This window comes from Solanum verrucosum, unplaced genomic scaffold (assembly GCF_900185275.1).
Source record: "Solanum verrucosum unplaced genomic scaffold, falcon-dt-bn FXZP01000149.1, whole genome shotgun sequence".
Lineage (NCBI taxonomy): Eukaryota > Viridiplantae > Streptophyta > Magnoliopsida > Solanales > Solanaceae > Solanum > Solanum verrucosum.
Genome location: NW_026020295.1, coordinates 178,937 through 195,984, shown reverse-complemented (window position 1 = coordinate 195,984; position 17,048 = coordinate 178,937). Strand labels below are relative to the sequence as shown.

General features: G+C 35.1%; 1 protein-coding gene, 1 non-coding gene and 1 pseudogene across 2 annotated transcripts; 2 read left to right on the top strand and 1 right to left on the bottom strand.

Annotated features, from left to right (window-relative positions):
- Nucleotides 1-5,940: 5,940 nt before the first annotated feature.
- On the bottom strand, nucleotides 5,941-9,032 carry LOC125834682 (uncharacterized; annotated as a pseudogene).
- Nucleotides 9,033-14,483: 5,451 nt separating this feature from the next.
- On the top strand, nucleotides 14,484-16,871 carry LOC125834738 (60S ribosomal protein L32-1-like). Its single transcript, XM_049513887.1, has 4 exons — nucleotides 14,484-14,564; nucleotides 14,651-14,760; nucleotides 16,288-16,469; nucleotides 16,569-16,871. The coding sequence occupies exons 2-4, from the start codon at nucleotides 14,671-14,673 to the stop codon at nucleotides 16,696-16,698; spliced, it is 402 nt and encodes a 133-aa protein (XP_049369844.1). The 5' UTR covers nucleotides 14,484-14,564; nucleotides 14,651-14,670; the 3' UTR covers nucleotides 16,699-16,871.
- LOC125834746 (small nucleolar RNA Z195/SNORD33/SNORD32 family) lies at nucleotides 15,462-15,541 on the top strand. Its single transcript, XR_007443376.1, has one exon. It is a non-coding gene; the product is annotated as a small nucleolar RNA Z195/SNORD33/SNORD32 family (small nucleolar RNA).
- Nucleotides 16,872-17,048: the final 177 nt, after the last annotated feature.

The window sequence follows — 17,048 nt, the reverse complement described above, 5'->3', positions numbered from 1 at the left end:
ATTTAATTATTTCATGATATTTAGGCTTAATAACTTCCCTACTATCTAGAAATAGTCATTTAATAAAAGGGTAATCTACTAGTTGTTCTACCTCATAATTAAAGAGTTTATTAAATGACTATTCCTAGATAGTAGGGAAGTTATTAAGCATAAATATAATGAATTAATTAAATAATTATTTTGTCTAGAGTGAACACCATTTTAAAAGAGTAAAAAAGACAAACGACATTTTGCTAAGGGCTTTCATGCTTTAAATATATATATATATATATATATATATATATATGCATATGCATTCTTCTATGTGTAATCTAAGTGGGATTTTGGTTCTTGATAGTCTTCGTCTTTCCCAATTGTTCTTGCCCAAATCTCCTTTCCTCCTCTTTTCCGTGGTTAATTAAGGGCTTGCTTTTGGTAATCATGAACAGTTTGGCGGCTCAACTCTCGTAAGTTTTTTTACAAAATAGATCTTCATTTATTTTATAGCAAAAGTTATTACCCCTCAGTGTTATTTTAACTTACATTTTTGATGATTAATATACTTGATAATCTCTACTTGTCTACTTTTCTTTTGATTTTTGTTGTATGTGATTTTTTCCATTTGTTTGATTCTTTTTAATCATGCTTCTTGATTTCTTTGCTTGTGCTTTTTCAGACTTGACCGTGTAATTCTCGACTACATGTCTAATAGAGGCTGGTGAGGCATTCTCCAATGCAACTCAGGCTAATCAAAATCGTGTTGGTAAGCAACTCTTTTAATGAATTTTCTCTTTTAATCAATTGCTAAAAATTATCACTTAATGAATTAGGAGGGATTTTAGTAATGGTTGTTGTTTACCTTAAAGGGTCGCAAAATTCTTATGTTTAATTTGTTTGGTAATTCTTACATATGACCATATGGTAGACTGTTGATCATGTTGAAATTTGGTTGATAAATTGAGGTCATTCTCTTTCATTGATGTGATGCATCGTAGTTACCTAGTGTTGAATGTTTTTACTGTATTAATTGTCCTTTACTATATTAGAGAGAGATGTTTGATTGAGTAAAGTGATGTAATATCGAGCTTTGAAGTAATGATTTTTGATTTTGTGGTTTGTTTCAGCCATTAATTCTCCCCATGAAGCATTTCTGTAAGTTTGGTGGGGTAAATTTTATGAAGCATACAGATCTAGATTCCCTGACGATGTTGTATTGACCACTGATTCCTTTGATAATGTGTTACCTATGGACCTTTTCTATGTCTTGTTCATGTTTAACTGATATGAAATAATTGCTAACTAAATGCTTGATTTCTAAATTCTCAGGTATGACAGATTGTGGAAAACATTGTGGCTGATCACGGTTTGCATCAATCTTATGCCTCTGATCATACAAAAGCAAACATCTCCAATATGATGCATGTGAAGTCGTCACCTTTTGTGAATACTAGGTTTTTGTAAAGTGACAACTTTTGTGAAGGGGGACTACCACTTTGATGTATTATACAGGTGGATATATATTTGTAAAAAAATACTAGGTTTTTGTGAAGTGACAACTTTTGTGAAGAGGGACTACACTTTGATGTAGTATACATGTGGATATATAGAAGTAAAGTTAACCATTCTCAAAAAAGAACATAGTTGATAGTATCCTAATAAAGACAGCTTAAGACAGAGATAATGTCATGTATGCACCCTAAAACAGTGAAGACAACTATTTTTGCTTTTTATAACCAGGCTAGCTTGCAGACACCTCGAGTAATTCGACAGGGCTACCTCCCACCTGCATAGGAACCGAATTAACTTTGTCCACCAAGGTTTGGACACATGGAAAAAAATTACCTAGTGTGTTTTGCCTCTGCTGGGAACTGAACCGGAGACCTCATGGTTCTTAAATCACATCATGACCATTAAACCATACCCTTGGGTGCACAAAGAAGACACAACTATTCCAGCATGTAATTTTGGTACTTTGGCTTGAAAGAGAACAAAGATTTTTTGAGGGCAATGCTAAGCCTATTTGTGAAGTTAGAAACAAGTGTTTGTGCTTTTTGGCCTATTGGTGTAACATGCTAAATGTATATGACTAAATACCCTGCTAGAATTCCTCAGATCCCTACATTTTCAAGGGAATCAGAGTTTTTGTATACATATATATCCATCAACCTTCTTGATGCCACTCTTGCTAAAATGATGGTAAAAAAAAGAACAGGAAGCATCTTGAGATCAAGAACCAAATCAGAAATAAATTCCCACATGAATAAAGATGGATGACTCCAGATAATAAATCACATGTTTGAAGGAAATGATCAAAATCATAAACTGCCTGTAAATTGAAAGTTACTAGGTAATGGATTGAATAAATACTCACTTGAAAAGATTTCATCCAAATTTTCCCTTTTTGTTCTATTTTTCTCTTTGTCCTTTACCTATGTAAAAAAACGTCAAGGTTACAAGACTTCACTCCAAAAAAGAGCTCAACAAGGGGAAAAACAACAAATGAGCTAGAGTTTCAGGACAACATGGTGTAATACATTTTTTTCATTTAAATGTCCTATTAATTCACTCGTTTTTATAATATTCAACACAATTGATGCAAAACAAATCATTGAAATGTTCTATAACAATATTTACAAGTTTCTATAACAAATATTATTTTTATAATTTTATTCTTCACCTATACCTGATATATCAAAAAACTGGGGCGTAAAAATTTAATAGGAGTATCTTTTCTACATTTTCATAGACACATAATCGTGGAATTACTTTGACTTGAGGATCTATGAAGTACTATTATAATAGAGCATCTTGCTCTTCGAACTTTTGTTATGTAGAATAGGTAAAACACATTTTGCTCTTTCTAGATGGGAGATACTAATACTGATAAGGCAATATGATACACTTGATAATACTCATTCAGTGAACACATGAAGAATGGTTCATAATCTGATAACGTAAGACACCCAACAACTTCAAAAATTAGGCTAATGCTAGAAACATGGCCACTAGTAGATCTCTTCAAAAACCAAAGTAACAACCAGCATTCATGTTATCATGAGAAGACATGTTATATTCGTCAACTCCATTCCCTAAAAGACACAAACTAAAATTTACAACCTGCCAGCCTCAACTCTTCTAACAATGTGAGCTTTTGAACTGCTTCAGCAAAGCCGTCACATACCATACCCCAATATGCAATACTAAGTCATTTTAGATTTCCTGATCTGGTGAATAAAAGCAGAAATTGAATTAATAGCAGCATTAGAGCAAGATTTCCAAATGATATTTCTAATACAGAAGATTAGAGCAAATACACAGTAGGATAAAAACAATATGCTATCTTACTTTATCAACCAATAGAAAAGATAATACATGCAATATGCTATCTACGCAGATCATTATATCAAAAAAGCAGTTTTGAGGGTATCCTTTAATTCTTTTGGAGGAGGATGGACGAAGGAAAGCAGGGGGAACAAATTTTTAAGGTAACGCAAACAGGGAGTATAAAAAGTTGCCAAAATAACTAATTCAAAAAGAAAATACAGAGGCCTAAAAAATACATTCCCTCTCTTTTTATTGCAATCTGCAAGATGGGAGCTTAAGGAGGATAATGATTATTTTTTCCAGATAAGGTAGAAGGTGGTTGCTAGCTATCTTGTAGATGAATCAGTAATATTTTTCCATTATTCCCACAACAGGTCCAACTTATGTGACCCCACTTGTGGGACTATAATAGGTATGTTGTTGTTTTTTTATGACAAGGGAAACCACCAGCCGCTACCCTTTGGGTGCGCACAGGGTAAAAACTCCGCTTCTATGCAATAGCTCGCAAACCACATAGGAGAGGTAACCCGCACTAGGCAAGCCCGGTGCGACAAGCTCGACCCAGAAGGCAAACCCCTCGCTGGCAAGGGGTTTTGAACTTGAGACCTCCAACATGGAAGTCCCAAGCCCAAACCACTGGGCAACCCCAAAGGGTCTATAAGAGGTATGTTTTTGGTCTGGATGTATTCAAAATCTTATGACTTGGTGTAATGCCTTTTTCGGATTTGGACACTGATGTTATGCTAGAGAGCTTAGATTCCCTCCAATTGTATGAGGTCTAGTTCCAGTTTGATTGTATTGATGTAGTACCAACTTGGTACTGTTTGTTTATGAAAGTCTTCATACATAGTTTCCCTCAAGCTTGTAGCCTTATCCCTATTACACACCCTTCCTTCAGGGGAACCTTACGCACCAAACATTTCTCCAAGTGTGTCTAAGACACGCCATTTTTGTGATTGACCAGTTTTCTAGAACATGTATATGTCACGCTGTGAAATGTGTCATTAACTTGGAAAAAATAAAAAATACTTCATCTTTTTTGAAGAAAAAAAAAACAGGTCCACCGGTGGCCACCTCTCCATCATCTTCATTTCTCCATCCCTCCCTCTTATTCCCACATAAACAAAATCCCAGAGTCTCCATAGGCCATCTCTCATCCCCAAACTCTTTTCTTCACCCTACTAGTAAAAATTCTTCCGATGGGTATTTAAAGACAAAAGAGAAAGAATAATATACAATTGGGAGAATGTGCAGACACATCCTTTATTTCTTCCTCTCCCCACCTTTTCTTATGATGATTAAGGTATAAATTCCAAAATAGTTATGAGTATTAACTCTCCCCATAGTAGTCCCACACATAGAAGTTGGTGGAACAGCTATTATGAATATTACTACCATACTAAGAATATTAACTTTTTAATGCCGTCGTTGAAGTTTATTTCTTGTCGATGTCAACAAGTCAGTTTTCATAGTTGTTGTTGCGCGTATGTTCTTGACAATAAAGACGATGATATTAAAAATGTAGACAGGAGGCGTTCTGATGAAGCTTTAGACACTTCTTTGGCTCTCCACTCGCCTATTTTGTGTGTAAAACTAGGCGCGTGCAACATGGCAGCGATGGTTTGTCTAAAATGTTTGCTTGTAAAAGGTTTTCCCTGAAGAGAGGTATGTAATAGGGATTTGGATACAAGCACGAGGGGTAAACTATGTATTAAGCCTTTGTGAAATAGATTTACCTGCCCTTATGAAAAAAAAATTATGTTAGTCAAATGTATTGTACAAAACATGACAAACAGAATAATTAGGAAGTCCTTAGTCCTTCCAATTATTCTTCCTTTGAGTTAAATTAGTGTTATTAAATGTCATTGCTTCGTTGCTTAAATGGGATGTAAAGTGAGGAATCATGGCTTCATGGTTGAAGCATGTACTTCAAATAAATATGTGCTTCAAACAGTGACACGCAAATGATCCCAACGAGACACAGGTTGATTCTTTAAATCTTAACATCGAGGATTTGGAGTAATACTGATATTATTGCATATGGAATGTTGAAATTAGTTATTTTGATTGAAATATGATTATATAGTACTAAACTTATATAAGTATAATATTTTGTTAATTTCCACAAATTGTGGCGCCACACTTTACTTTAACGGATGAAATTTTCTACCAGCTAACTTTAAAAAACACAATTTTATATAGCAAGAATGGATATAAGTAATTAACAAAAGATGGTCACTTATCCTTTGCAATTGCTCATGTACAGCCAGTAAAATTAAGCAGTTATCAGTCTATATCAATCACTCTCCTATAAAAATACACATTCTTCAACCCTGAATCCTCCACTGCTTGGGAGCTCAAGGTTTCATTTTCTATTTCACTCCTGATGGATTCTTTCCACACCAATCATTGTTTCATTTGTAAAAAAAATAAAATTGTGAGAGGCATTAACAGATAACAGTGAGCTAGATACAGTTGAATGAATAATTTCGATTCCTCTATTCACCAAAAAAACAGCTCCTCAAATAGCTGAGCATTCAAAAATAGAGTGAAGTTGCAATAGGCCAGCAGCCACATAACAGAAAAAGAAAAAACTTATATAGCATGTTTTAGAATTGCAACTACTTGAGTTAATCATCAGACGTCAAGGGTATCACAATCATCTGCATCTGAAGATTGAGAAGAGCATCCTTTCACTTCATGTATCCTGTTTTCTCCTGTATCGTTACCTGGAGTATCAGAAACAAGTGTGGGCAAGAAACAACTGGATAAAAGGCTTCAGCATTAAGAACAGGAACAATGAAATCATGGAGGTGATTCACTTATTATATGCTGATGACACTGTGGTTTTCTGCGAAGCTGAACAAGAACAAATTTGCCACCTAAGGGTGATACTGGTGATCTTTGAAGCTTGCTCTGGGTTGAAGATTAACCGAAGGAAAAGCAATATTTTTCCAGTGAAAGAGGTGCAACAAATTCAGTCTCTGGCAGATATTTTGAGGTGCAGGATAGAGGAGTTGCCCACAATTTATTTGGGAATGCCATTGGGTGCTAATCACAAAGCTGTGAATATATGGGATGGAATAATAGAGAAAACAGAAAAAAGACTAGCTCTTTGGAAATCACAATACCTTTCCCTGGGAGGTAGAGTTGTTTTGATCAATGCAGTCCTAGATTCTCTGCCAACATATGTAATGTCTTTATTTCCCATCCCCGGTGAGGTGGTGGAAATCTTAGACAAGTTGAGGAGGGATTTCTTATGGCAAGGAAGCAAGATTGAGAAAAGTTTCAACCTGGTAAAATGGAGCGCAGTTCAGCAAAGCAAGAGTTATGGAGGTCTAGGAGTGAGGAACCTAAAGCTTCATAATAAGAGTTTACTTATCAAATGGCTATGGAGATTTCCTCAAGAAAATCAGTCCTTGTGGAGGGAGATTATCCTTCATAAGTATGGTCCGGAGGGGCAGTGGTGCACTAATAAAGTGACTAATACATATGGGGTTGGGATTTGGAAATCTATCAGGAAACTATGGATGACTCTCAAGCTAAACACTAAAGTTAGAGTTGGTAGGGGAGATAATATACTTTTTTGGGAAGAGGACTGGAGTGGTCATGGCACTCTTCACTCCCTTTTTCCTGGACTGTTCTCAATAAGCTTGAATACTGGATGCAGTATACAAGAAATGTGGTCCCCTCAAGGGTGGAACCTGACTTTCAGAAGACCCCTAAATGATTGGGAAATACCATGGGTAGTAGATTTTCTAAAACTAATAGGAAACTTCCCGGGCACTAATACAGACTCAGACACACTCATTTGGAGGCACCACTATGATGGAATTTTCACTGTTAACAGGGTATACAAAAGGGGACTGAGTGTTGTTGCAGGCTGGTCAACTGGACCTTGGAATACTATATGGAAGAGAGTGGCTCCTAATAAAGTGAAATGCTTCACTTGGCTAGTAGCTAGGAAAGCATGCTTGACACATGAGGCATTGCAAAAAAGGGGGTCCATCATAGTATCTAGATGCCTCCTCTGCAAGGAGGCACTAGAAACCAACAAACACCTTTTCATGCATTGCAAAGTAACAACACAAGTTTGGGCTATGTTCACTTCCATTGCTGGTATCAACTGGATCATGCCTGAACATACTGCAGATTTGCTTAGTTGTTGGACCAGAAGAGGAAGAAGCAAAAGCCAAAAAAAATGGTGGAGGACAGTCCCAGCCTGCATCTGGTGGACCATTTGGAAGGAGAGGAACCAGAGGATCTTTGAAGGAAAAGAATCCTCTATTTTAAAGATTAAGTGGAAAGTTATTACTTCACTAGGTTTTTGGTGTAAAGAACAGAATATAGAAGAGGAAATCCAACTAGTGGATTTTATAGGCTCTTTGTAAGTATCTCTCTTTTCTTTTTTGTAAACTTTTTGGAGGTGGCCAGCATAGACTTAATGCTGATTGAATACAATTTACCAATTTCAAAAAACAAGTGTGGGCAAGAACTTGGAAGCAAGCTGATGATCTTGGTTTAACAGCAGATTCTTTAGTCTGTCCAAAACTTGGGCAGCTTAGGCCTTAGCTGACAGAGCCTCCTTGACCCTTATGTCAGCGTTAATCCTGGCAATAATGGCAGCATTGTGGAAAGACTTAAAAGCAATGGTAGCAGCGACAAACAACTGTTTAGCCAAATGGAGGTTGATTTCAATGGTGTTATAGTTGATTCCAAGATGTATGATTGAATCAAAATAATTTGTTTAGCATCATTGGGAGTAACATAAAAGAAAGTGAAATTGTTACAACAAAGAGGGCACAAGTAACCAGGAGAGGAGGAAGCAGCATCAGTGACGCAAGAGAGTTGTAAGATAGACGGGCACTTTAAACAAAGGAGATGCTGGCGAGGGGGAGGAGGCGTTATGGAGGAAGGCATCAAAGCAAATGGAACAGAAGGAACTAGAATGGGATTTCAGTATGCAGGAAGTGCAAAGATGGTGGTGAGAGGTAGCACAAACCATGTATCGGCGTCCGTAAACGCCTTCATATGGCTGCTCCTCCACCTGCTGCACCATCAGAACAAATAATTTTCTCAATCCCTATGGCCTATCAAAATCTCACATTTATTTATACAGATTGATATAGGAAACTTGTTGATATTCAAAGTATCCAACGCCCCCCTTGTTCTCGTGTGTTCTCTGAATGCATTCATAACTAATTGAAATAGATACATATTTCCTTTTTTACTTGGAAATTGTGAAATATCACACAAATTTGTTCCTCCTATCAGCAGCATCCACTTATTTTCTCTCTATCTATCTAGCCCCGCTTTGTAGATTCTACTTACGCTGGAACTGATCATTGTATGTATATTTCCTAGTCGAACCCTCATTAGCATGTTTACTATAGGCCCACCAATCAGTCGCCACTAGCAACGTTTATTGTGCTTCCATAATTGCGCTAGCAGTAAATTTTTAATCATTCTAGCTGTTCTCGCTTCGCTTTATCAAAAAAAAAGCATGCTTTCATATGGAAAATTTAAAAAATTCAAAACAAGGAAAACAAACAAGAGCCAGAAATTACCTCTTTCTCTAAGTCGTAAGGCATGTCTAAAAGTATCGAAGTATCCCTGCACATTCGCCTCCACATAGTGCAAAACTTTCTGTGTAGAGTCCGGTATCTCTGTAGGCATTTCGTGGCCTCTGCAACATGTACTCCTATATACCTTCTGGCAGTTCCATCCATGGCGGAATTTTCACCATTGACGACTTATTGCTTTTTCCTTTATCCTTCATATTCATTGTTAACTTCTAGGGTTTCAGTTGTTTGATGGGGAATTAAGGGAACTGAGGAAGAAGAAGTACTTTTGTCAAATTTTGAACATTTATTCAATATATATAAATTATGTTCAAGAGGACTAGTCTACAATTTTTAAAATATATTTTTATTTTTAGTTTCATTTTTAATATCTCAAAATATATAATTATTTTTCTATATATTTATTCTTAGCATAATTAATCCAAACATCATTTTTTTATTATTTAATTTTATAATTTCTTCTTTGTGGTAATAAATATTCATTGGCCATGTTTTTTATCGGAAAAAAGTGCAAAATATGAGGCGATAACTTTATTCTTGAAGCACACACTTAGTTTGGAGATGATGAAATTTTAGTATAATAATTACATTCATGGATTTTTGCGGTCATAGCTTTCTACCTATTTATCCTAAAGTTCAATGAAAGAAACTAACTTGGGGCATGAATTTTTACCTCGACATTAGTTCATTATGTGGCTAGCTCTTCAACAAAGATAGCAACATTTGAACGACTTGAGAAATGGGACATCATGGTACCTAGAATGTCTGTTATGTGACATTGGGAATGATGAATTGTATATTCATTTATACTGCGAGCCTTTGCTCGAACTAAATGTAGAGGTCGATGGTTGCAACTTAATAGACAAGTTTGAACTTAGGATGAATAAGTCATCAGAATAATTATTGTTGTAACACTCCGTATCCGAAACAGACCAAAAATGCAGATTTTGAGAAGTTGCAGGTGCAACCCACGGACCGTAGGTCAGACCACGGTCCGTGCTGGTGGTACGTGGTTCACCACTGCAACCCCTCCCCAAACCCAGCTCAGAAAATCGGCTAAGTCTCGACCCACGGTCCGTAAGCCAGACCACGGTCCGTAGTCTGTGTCCGTGGATCGACGCGCCCTTTACCCAGCCTCTAACGCGAACGACGGTCGACCAGCACGAACCGTCATTCGATCCACGGTTCGTAGGTCTGATCGTTGGTAAAGGTCAGCAACCAATTAGGGGTAAATTGTTGATTGGGTCAACTTCAAATGGTCATCACTCCCAGAAAAAAAAAATTATGTGTCCCATGACCTATGATATGATAGATAATTGAATCTTCTTTCCAACGCCACCGAGTTTGCTAAAATTCGACCTCCGAGTTAAAAGTTATTCTCGTTTTAGTGAAGCCCCATCGGACAGACTTGACCTACGACCCCAAATCTACGGACTGTAGGTTGACCTACGGCTCGTAGGTCCCGTCCGTCGGTCACTCCGACAACAGTTAAGTTAGGGGTTTTTTGCTCTTTTCCTATTTCGTTGGACCCTAAGCTACATCGTTTAGACCCTAAATTATGAGGTTTTAGTTTGTTTAAGCCTAGAAACATAACTAGAACTTACCTAAGTCAATTCATTAATCAAAACTTAGAAAAATTAGAGCGTAAAAGGAAAAGAGAAGTCAAGAACCCTAGTTCAAGAACGCAGTAAGGTTCCATCAGTTCCAACCCCGAAATCTAAAGATTTCTCCGTGGAATTCGTCACCAGGTATGTGGGATTTCACTAGTGGGTTCCTTTCACCCATTAGGTCTTTAGTTTTCAGCAGTTTCTTGATTCCCTTATTATGACTAGACCTAAGGTTTCTTAAATGTTAGAATTATTAGGTTCTTTGTTGTTAGAATGATCCAAATCAAATTAGTATGTTAATATTCAGTTTATTGCATGAATTCCAGAACCCTAGCTATGTATTTCTTTAGTTCTTGAATTACACATGCTAGGTAAGATATTTCAATTATACATGTCTCAGTTATTAATGCATCAATGTTAGTTTAATTGTTGCATACTCAGTTTGCATGTTCAGTTTGAGCTATCCAGTAACTTACATAAATTCAGTCATAATGTGTTAATTATTTAATCCATTGGGAGTAGCATAATACCAAGTTGGACTAGGGTTCAACGTACCCAAATAGTCCCAGAACTACAGCCACGTAGGTTGTAAGTCTCATTTGTGGGCATCATTTCAGTGATCACGCTAGTATGTCTCTCGCAGCGTATATTGGGTCCTCTCGATGGGGGGTATACATCGGACTCCACATTTAGCTCATGTGGTTTTACTATCGGTTATTAATAGTAGCTCCCACAGTTCAGTCAGATTCTATTACATTGATCATTTATTAGTATATCCAATATTCAGTTTCAACATGTTATAAATTGGTCACTGCATTCAGTTAGCTCAGTATTCAGTATTTATATCATGTTTAGATTATATCATTGCTTATTTACTTTGTTCAGTTATATGATATTTCAGCTTTATTATATCATGCATGCTCAATACCTTTCAAGTACCGACGCATACTCTACACTACATCTTCTCGTGATGTAGGTTCAGGTTCTCAGCATTCAGATCACGTTTAGATCGGTTTTCGATCTCTAGTTCAGCAGAATCAGTGGTGGGTCCTCATTCTCCGAGGACAATAGTCATGAGTTTCTTTTCAGTATTTTTAGTCCTTTAGTTTCAATTTTGCTAGACTTATATGGGGCATGTCCCAACATTTCTAGTCAGTTAGAGGCTATTTTCAGACATAGTTAGATTCAGCTTAGTATTGAGTTAATATCTTATTTGTATTAAACTCATCAGTTTTCATTTATCTCAGTTATAGTATATGGGTATTCCCCATCTTTTTATTTTATTTATGATTGTAGCTTCCACACATTTTTATTATTCAGTTTATCTTTAGTATGCTCATGATTATGCCAGCAGGATTAGCTTGGGGTCACTTGTGATCCTAGTCCCCGTGTCCACGTCCAGGGGGTAGTCTCGGGGTGTGACAATTATTACTCGTATCTGCAAGTTCAAAATTGAGATCTTTTCACAGTTACTCTGATTTGTTATAATCGAGCCAAAGTCTTTTAGAAACAACTTCTCTAACTCCATGAAGTAGTGGTGAGGTCGGCGTACATTATACCCTTATTATATCCCATTTATTGGGTTTCATTAGGCATGTTGTCGTGGTAATGAATCATAAATTTTTATTTCAAACAAAGGCTCAATCAGAAGTCGACTCTCTTTCTTTATGATGTAGGGTTAAGGTCTGCATACACCTCACCCTCACCAAATCCCATTTATGAAATTACACATGTGTCATTGTTGTTGGTAACTAATCGTAAAGGACAATTCGTACATATATTTAAGGGTTACTTACCAATATGTACTAGCAACAAAAGTTATTTTAAGAAATAATGATGTGTATATGTAATGTATCAATATTGTATAAATAATGTATAATTATGTATAAATGATGTACACCTATGTATCGGAGACGTATATACATTATTGATATAATAAAATATACATTGCAAATCATTTTCTTTTCAAATCTCACCTAAACAGTCTCAATAACTAAAATCAGCTCCTCTCAATATTTAGAATCGTTTTAATGTATTATTTACTCGAAGTGATTCACATTTATGCCACGTCAATTTTAAAGTCAAGCTCTGAACAAAAAATGGAGGAAGAAGAGGGGGAGGAGAAAAAGAATGAAGTAAGGAATGAACAAAGGAAAAAGTATTGATGTTCGAAAGAAAAATAACAAAGGAAAAACACTAGCGATAAAGCACAATGCTCGAATTGAAAGTGTCCTAATAGCCATTTTATGTAATTAATCATGGGCGCTTACCATCCAAGCAAAATGATTTTGCGTCGAGAAACTTTTTGTCTTTTCCCTTTATGTAATTGTAGTTTATTTCTTTAGGGCAAATCACATAAATCTCACTAGTTTAAGTCTTAATTATTAAGATTCCCAATAGTTTCAAATATTACTTCATCTACCATATTTTATGAGTAGGATACATGAGTTTGAATCCATGAGATACATGTATCTGTCGAATTTTAAAATTGAGATACAAAATTTATTTATTTAAATTAATTGGTTGTAACTTATTTCCTTAATTAGAGGAGTAATTGAGGATTTTCAAAATACATAGATAATTAATTTCATTTTATTATTCTTTGAAATAGTAAATTCATTAATATTATTAATATAAGATAAAAACATGTATATCTTGGTAATGTAATTTGATTAATTTCAAATTATTACTCTTAAATTAATAAATTCATTAATTTGATGTATCTATTATCAATATATGATGTATCCAACAAACTAAACATTTAGATACATGAGTGTCATACAAGTACATTCATATGCATCATATAAGTATCTAGCATTAATTTCATGTATTTGTTATATGTATCTAGTATTAATTTTATGTCTCTCTCTCTCTCTCTCTCTCTATATATATATATATATATATATATATATATTAATTTAATGTATCTTTTATATGTATCTAGTATGAATTTGATGTATCAAGTATCAATTGCATATGTTATATCCAAAAACATGTATCTCGAATACACAGTAAACATATACATCTAATTATGTGTATCTAAATTTCATACGTTATATCCAAAAACATGTAACTCGAATACATAATAAGCATATACATTTAATTATGTGTATCTAAATATGAAATGTAGTTGAAACACATGAATCTATGAACAAATCACGACTGTAGAGTATCTGTTGTATCATTAATATCATTGTATTGTTAAAAATCATGTATTCAAAATTTAATATATAGTGGATACATATACATGTTCAAATATCCCATTACTAAAAATACAACTCAGATCTTAATTAAGATTACTACTTATTGGATACACATGTTTCAAGGGCTATATCAAAGTAATACTGGTACTACCACATCCATATCACAGCAACCAAAGAAAGTCTTAGAAGAACACTAACAAACAAAAACTCTCTACAATATTCCCTTTGATCCTTTTGCATTGTGGCATAACATAGTTAAAACTAAGATCTATTTCTTTCGGAGACAAACAATCAAGACCCACTATGAATTGAAAGTTTTCTCTGCAGCAGTTACTGAAATTGGAACTCGTGATAAATGAACAATACAAAATGATATTTGGATATCTTGAGAAGAAGAGAGTAGATTAACTATTGTTGAAATGAAATTGTAAGGTGAAATTCTTGAATCATAAAGGAGGAGACATAATTGAGTGATAAACATGGGAGGGGAGAATTAAGAGACAGTGGTTGATTTGGAGTGAAAGAGTTATTTATGCAGATAATTAATCAATAATAGTTTTAAGGGATGTGGGTATCTATAGTATTTTCAAATAATATATTAATATATGGTATAAAATACTAAAAGTGGTAATATATGTAATTGTTTAAAAGTAAAGATAATATTAGTATATATAGTAGTGATGTATGTGTAATAAGGTAGTTTATCCTAAATATAAAATAATAATTAAGTAATTTTTTTTATAAAAAATAATTATATTTTGAATTTCACTTCTCTAAACCCTAAAAATATCTGTATATAAGACTAAATTCATCATCTCCACAACGAAGGCCTCAGCTGCTTACCAGAAAACCCTAGTTCTCTCTTCCATGTGAGTACTCTCTCTCTGCTTCAGCTTTTTTCTCTCTCTATGAATGAATTTTGTGTATAAAACTATACATCGATAACTGTGTGCAGAAGTTAAGTGCAAATCAACAATGGCAGTACCTCTGTTGACCAAAAAGGTAGTGAAGAAGAGGGTTAAACAGTTCAAAAGGCCTCAATGTGACCGCAGAATCACTGTCAAGGTACTTTTTCTGTTTCAGTATTCCTGATTTATTTTTCATGCTTAGATTTTGTTTTATTGAGTGAGAAAACGCATGTGTTTGTATGAGATTGTTATGCGCGTTAGTGTTACTAGTTTGAATTGTTGAGATGTTGGAGAAATTTGTCCATATGAAGCTCATTGTGATTTCTTCTGTCCTATTTTGATGGTTTGGTTGAACGAAAACTTGTGCTTGTGTATGGTAGTAGGTTATTGAATTACTAGTTGACGTCTGATCAAGCTGATCTGAATTACTATTGTGTTTAGAATTGAAATTAATAGGGAGGAATTGAATTTGGATATGTTTATGTTCTATTGTTTGAACTGGTATTCAGTTTATGTGAAGAGTAATGTGAAAAGGATGGTTAGATTTGTTTTATTTAGTAACACGAGTGTTCATATGAGATTTGTGATGCCCTTTAATATTGGGAAGGAAGTAATTTGTTGAGATGTAGCAGGGATTTACCTCAACTAAGCTCAATTTGAGTTCATCTGCCCATTTTTGGTTGGTAGGTTTGTCTAATGATTAGTTGAGGTGCGAGTAAGCTGATCTAAATAACTTACGTGAGGAATAGAGTGAGTTTAGTATGGTTTATACTTTTGTTCCTTACTGGCATTCTGTTTATGCAAACAGTAATGCTAAAAATATAGTAGTTTGTTTTTGCTGTGTGATTTGTTTATGCAAAGTGGCGTGATCAGGCTTATCCAACTGTACTATTAGTATTCAATGATGAATCAGAACATGCACTACCATCTGATCTCTATTGCATCTTTATGGCTACTTCTGTGATAATTTGCGAATTTTCTCTTCTTTCAGGGTGTATTATGTAATTGAGTGATTGAAAACCATCAATTCATGTGTGGCTGTGGGGAAAACTGAATAAAGATAGACAGGGTAGTGAAAACAGTTGTTCTAGGGAATGGAATGACTATTCTATTTAAATGAAGTAATAGGGATTAGAGGGTGTAAATTTGCTCCTTAACAGATGAGGAAATGAGAACAACTCTTAGGTTACTCTTTCAAAATCCAAACTTACTTTTCCAGTAATTGTGCTCTTCCTCATTTTAAAATGAAAATGCACCTTTAGAATTTGAAATTACTGCCTAGAATTAAATATTAGTTTATTCTAAAAGATGATTAGGGAAGGATTATTACTTTTCCTTTGGTATCCAAGAAACATAACTACCTCATTGTTGCTATGCATTTCATCTCAAGGATGAGTCAAAATACTGAACAGGTACGGCAACAGTTTTAGTTCCTGATATAATATGACTTCTAATACTCTGTTCTCTGACCCCCTTCTGAATTTTTGTTAGAGAAATGAGAAAGCCATTGAACTTTATGTATAGCATACTTTGTGTAACATTAGTTGGTTGTGTATAGCATTATGCTGTTTAACTGGTTTGGTTTGTAGCTAGCAATATCTGTTAGGCATTTCCCTTTCATCAACTCTATTTGAACTCTACATGGCTTACCAAATGAAACTAACTTTTGAATTTATCAATACAGCCAAGCTGGCGCCGACCAAAAGGTATTGATTCTAGAGTTAGAAGAAAGTTCAAGGGATGTGTCCTGATGCCCAGCATTGGATACGGGTCCGACAAGAAGACCCGCCACTATCTTCCCAATGGATTCAAGAAGTTTGTTGTGCACAATGCAAGTGAGCTTGAGATTCTGATGATGCACAACAGGTAATGCAACAAGTATAGTGTTTTCCTAATCATTTGAACAGAAAGATTTCTCGTCTTTGATCTTTGCTGTCAATTGATCACATTTTTTTTGCGTCACAGAACCTACTGTGCGGAGATTGCACACAATGTGTCCACTAGGAAGAGGAAAGAAATCGTGGAGCGAGCAGCCCAACTTGATGTGGTTATAACTAACAAGCTCGCCAGGCTGCGCAGCCAGGAGGATGAATGAGCATTTGCTGCTTGAGAAGAGAATTTTGCCCTTTAGAAGAGATCTATATATTCAGTGTTTGAACTTTTGTTCCCCGTGTTTTGACTGCAAACCCGTTCTCTTTTTTCCTTAGATGTTGGTTCTGAACCATCCAATTGCTTTCAATTGTTTAAATCATCAGATTTTGTTTTTCCGCTTCTGCATATTACCATTGATTATCTCATATTGTGCTATATTAAGTTCCATTTTCGATTTTCTCAACCCTCTGTTAGTGTTAGAATGCCTTAATTATTCTCTAAGATCACGAAATTTGTAATCACCTTTTGTCACTTTTCCCCTCCTTAATACCCTGATTTCATCAATTATTATTA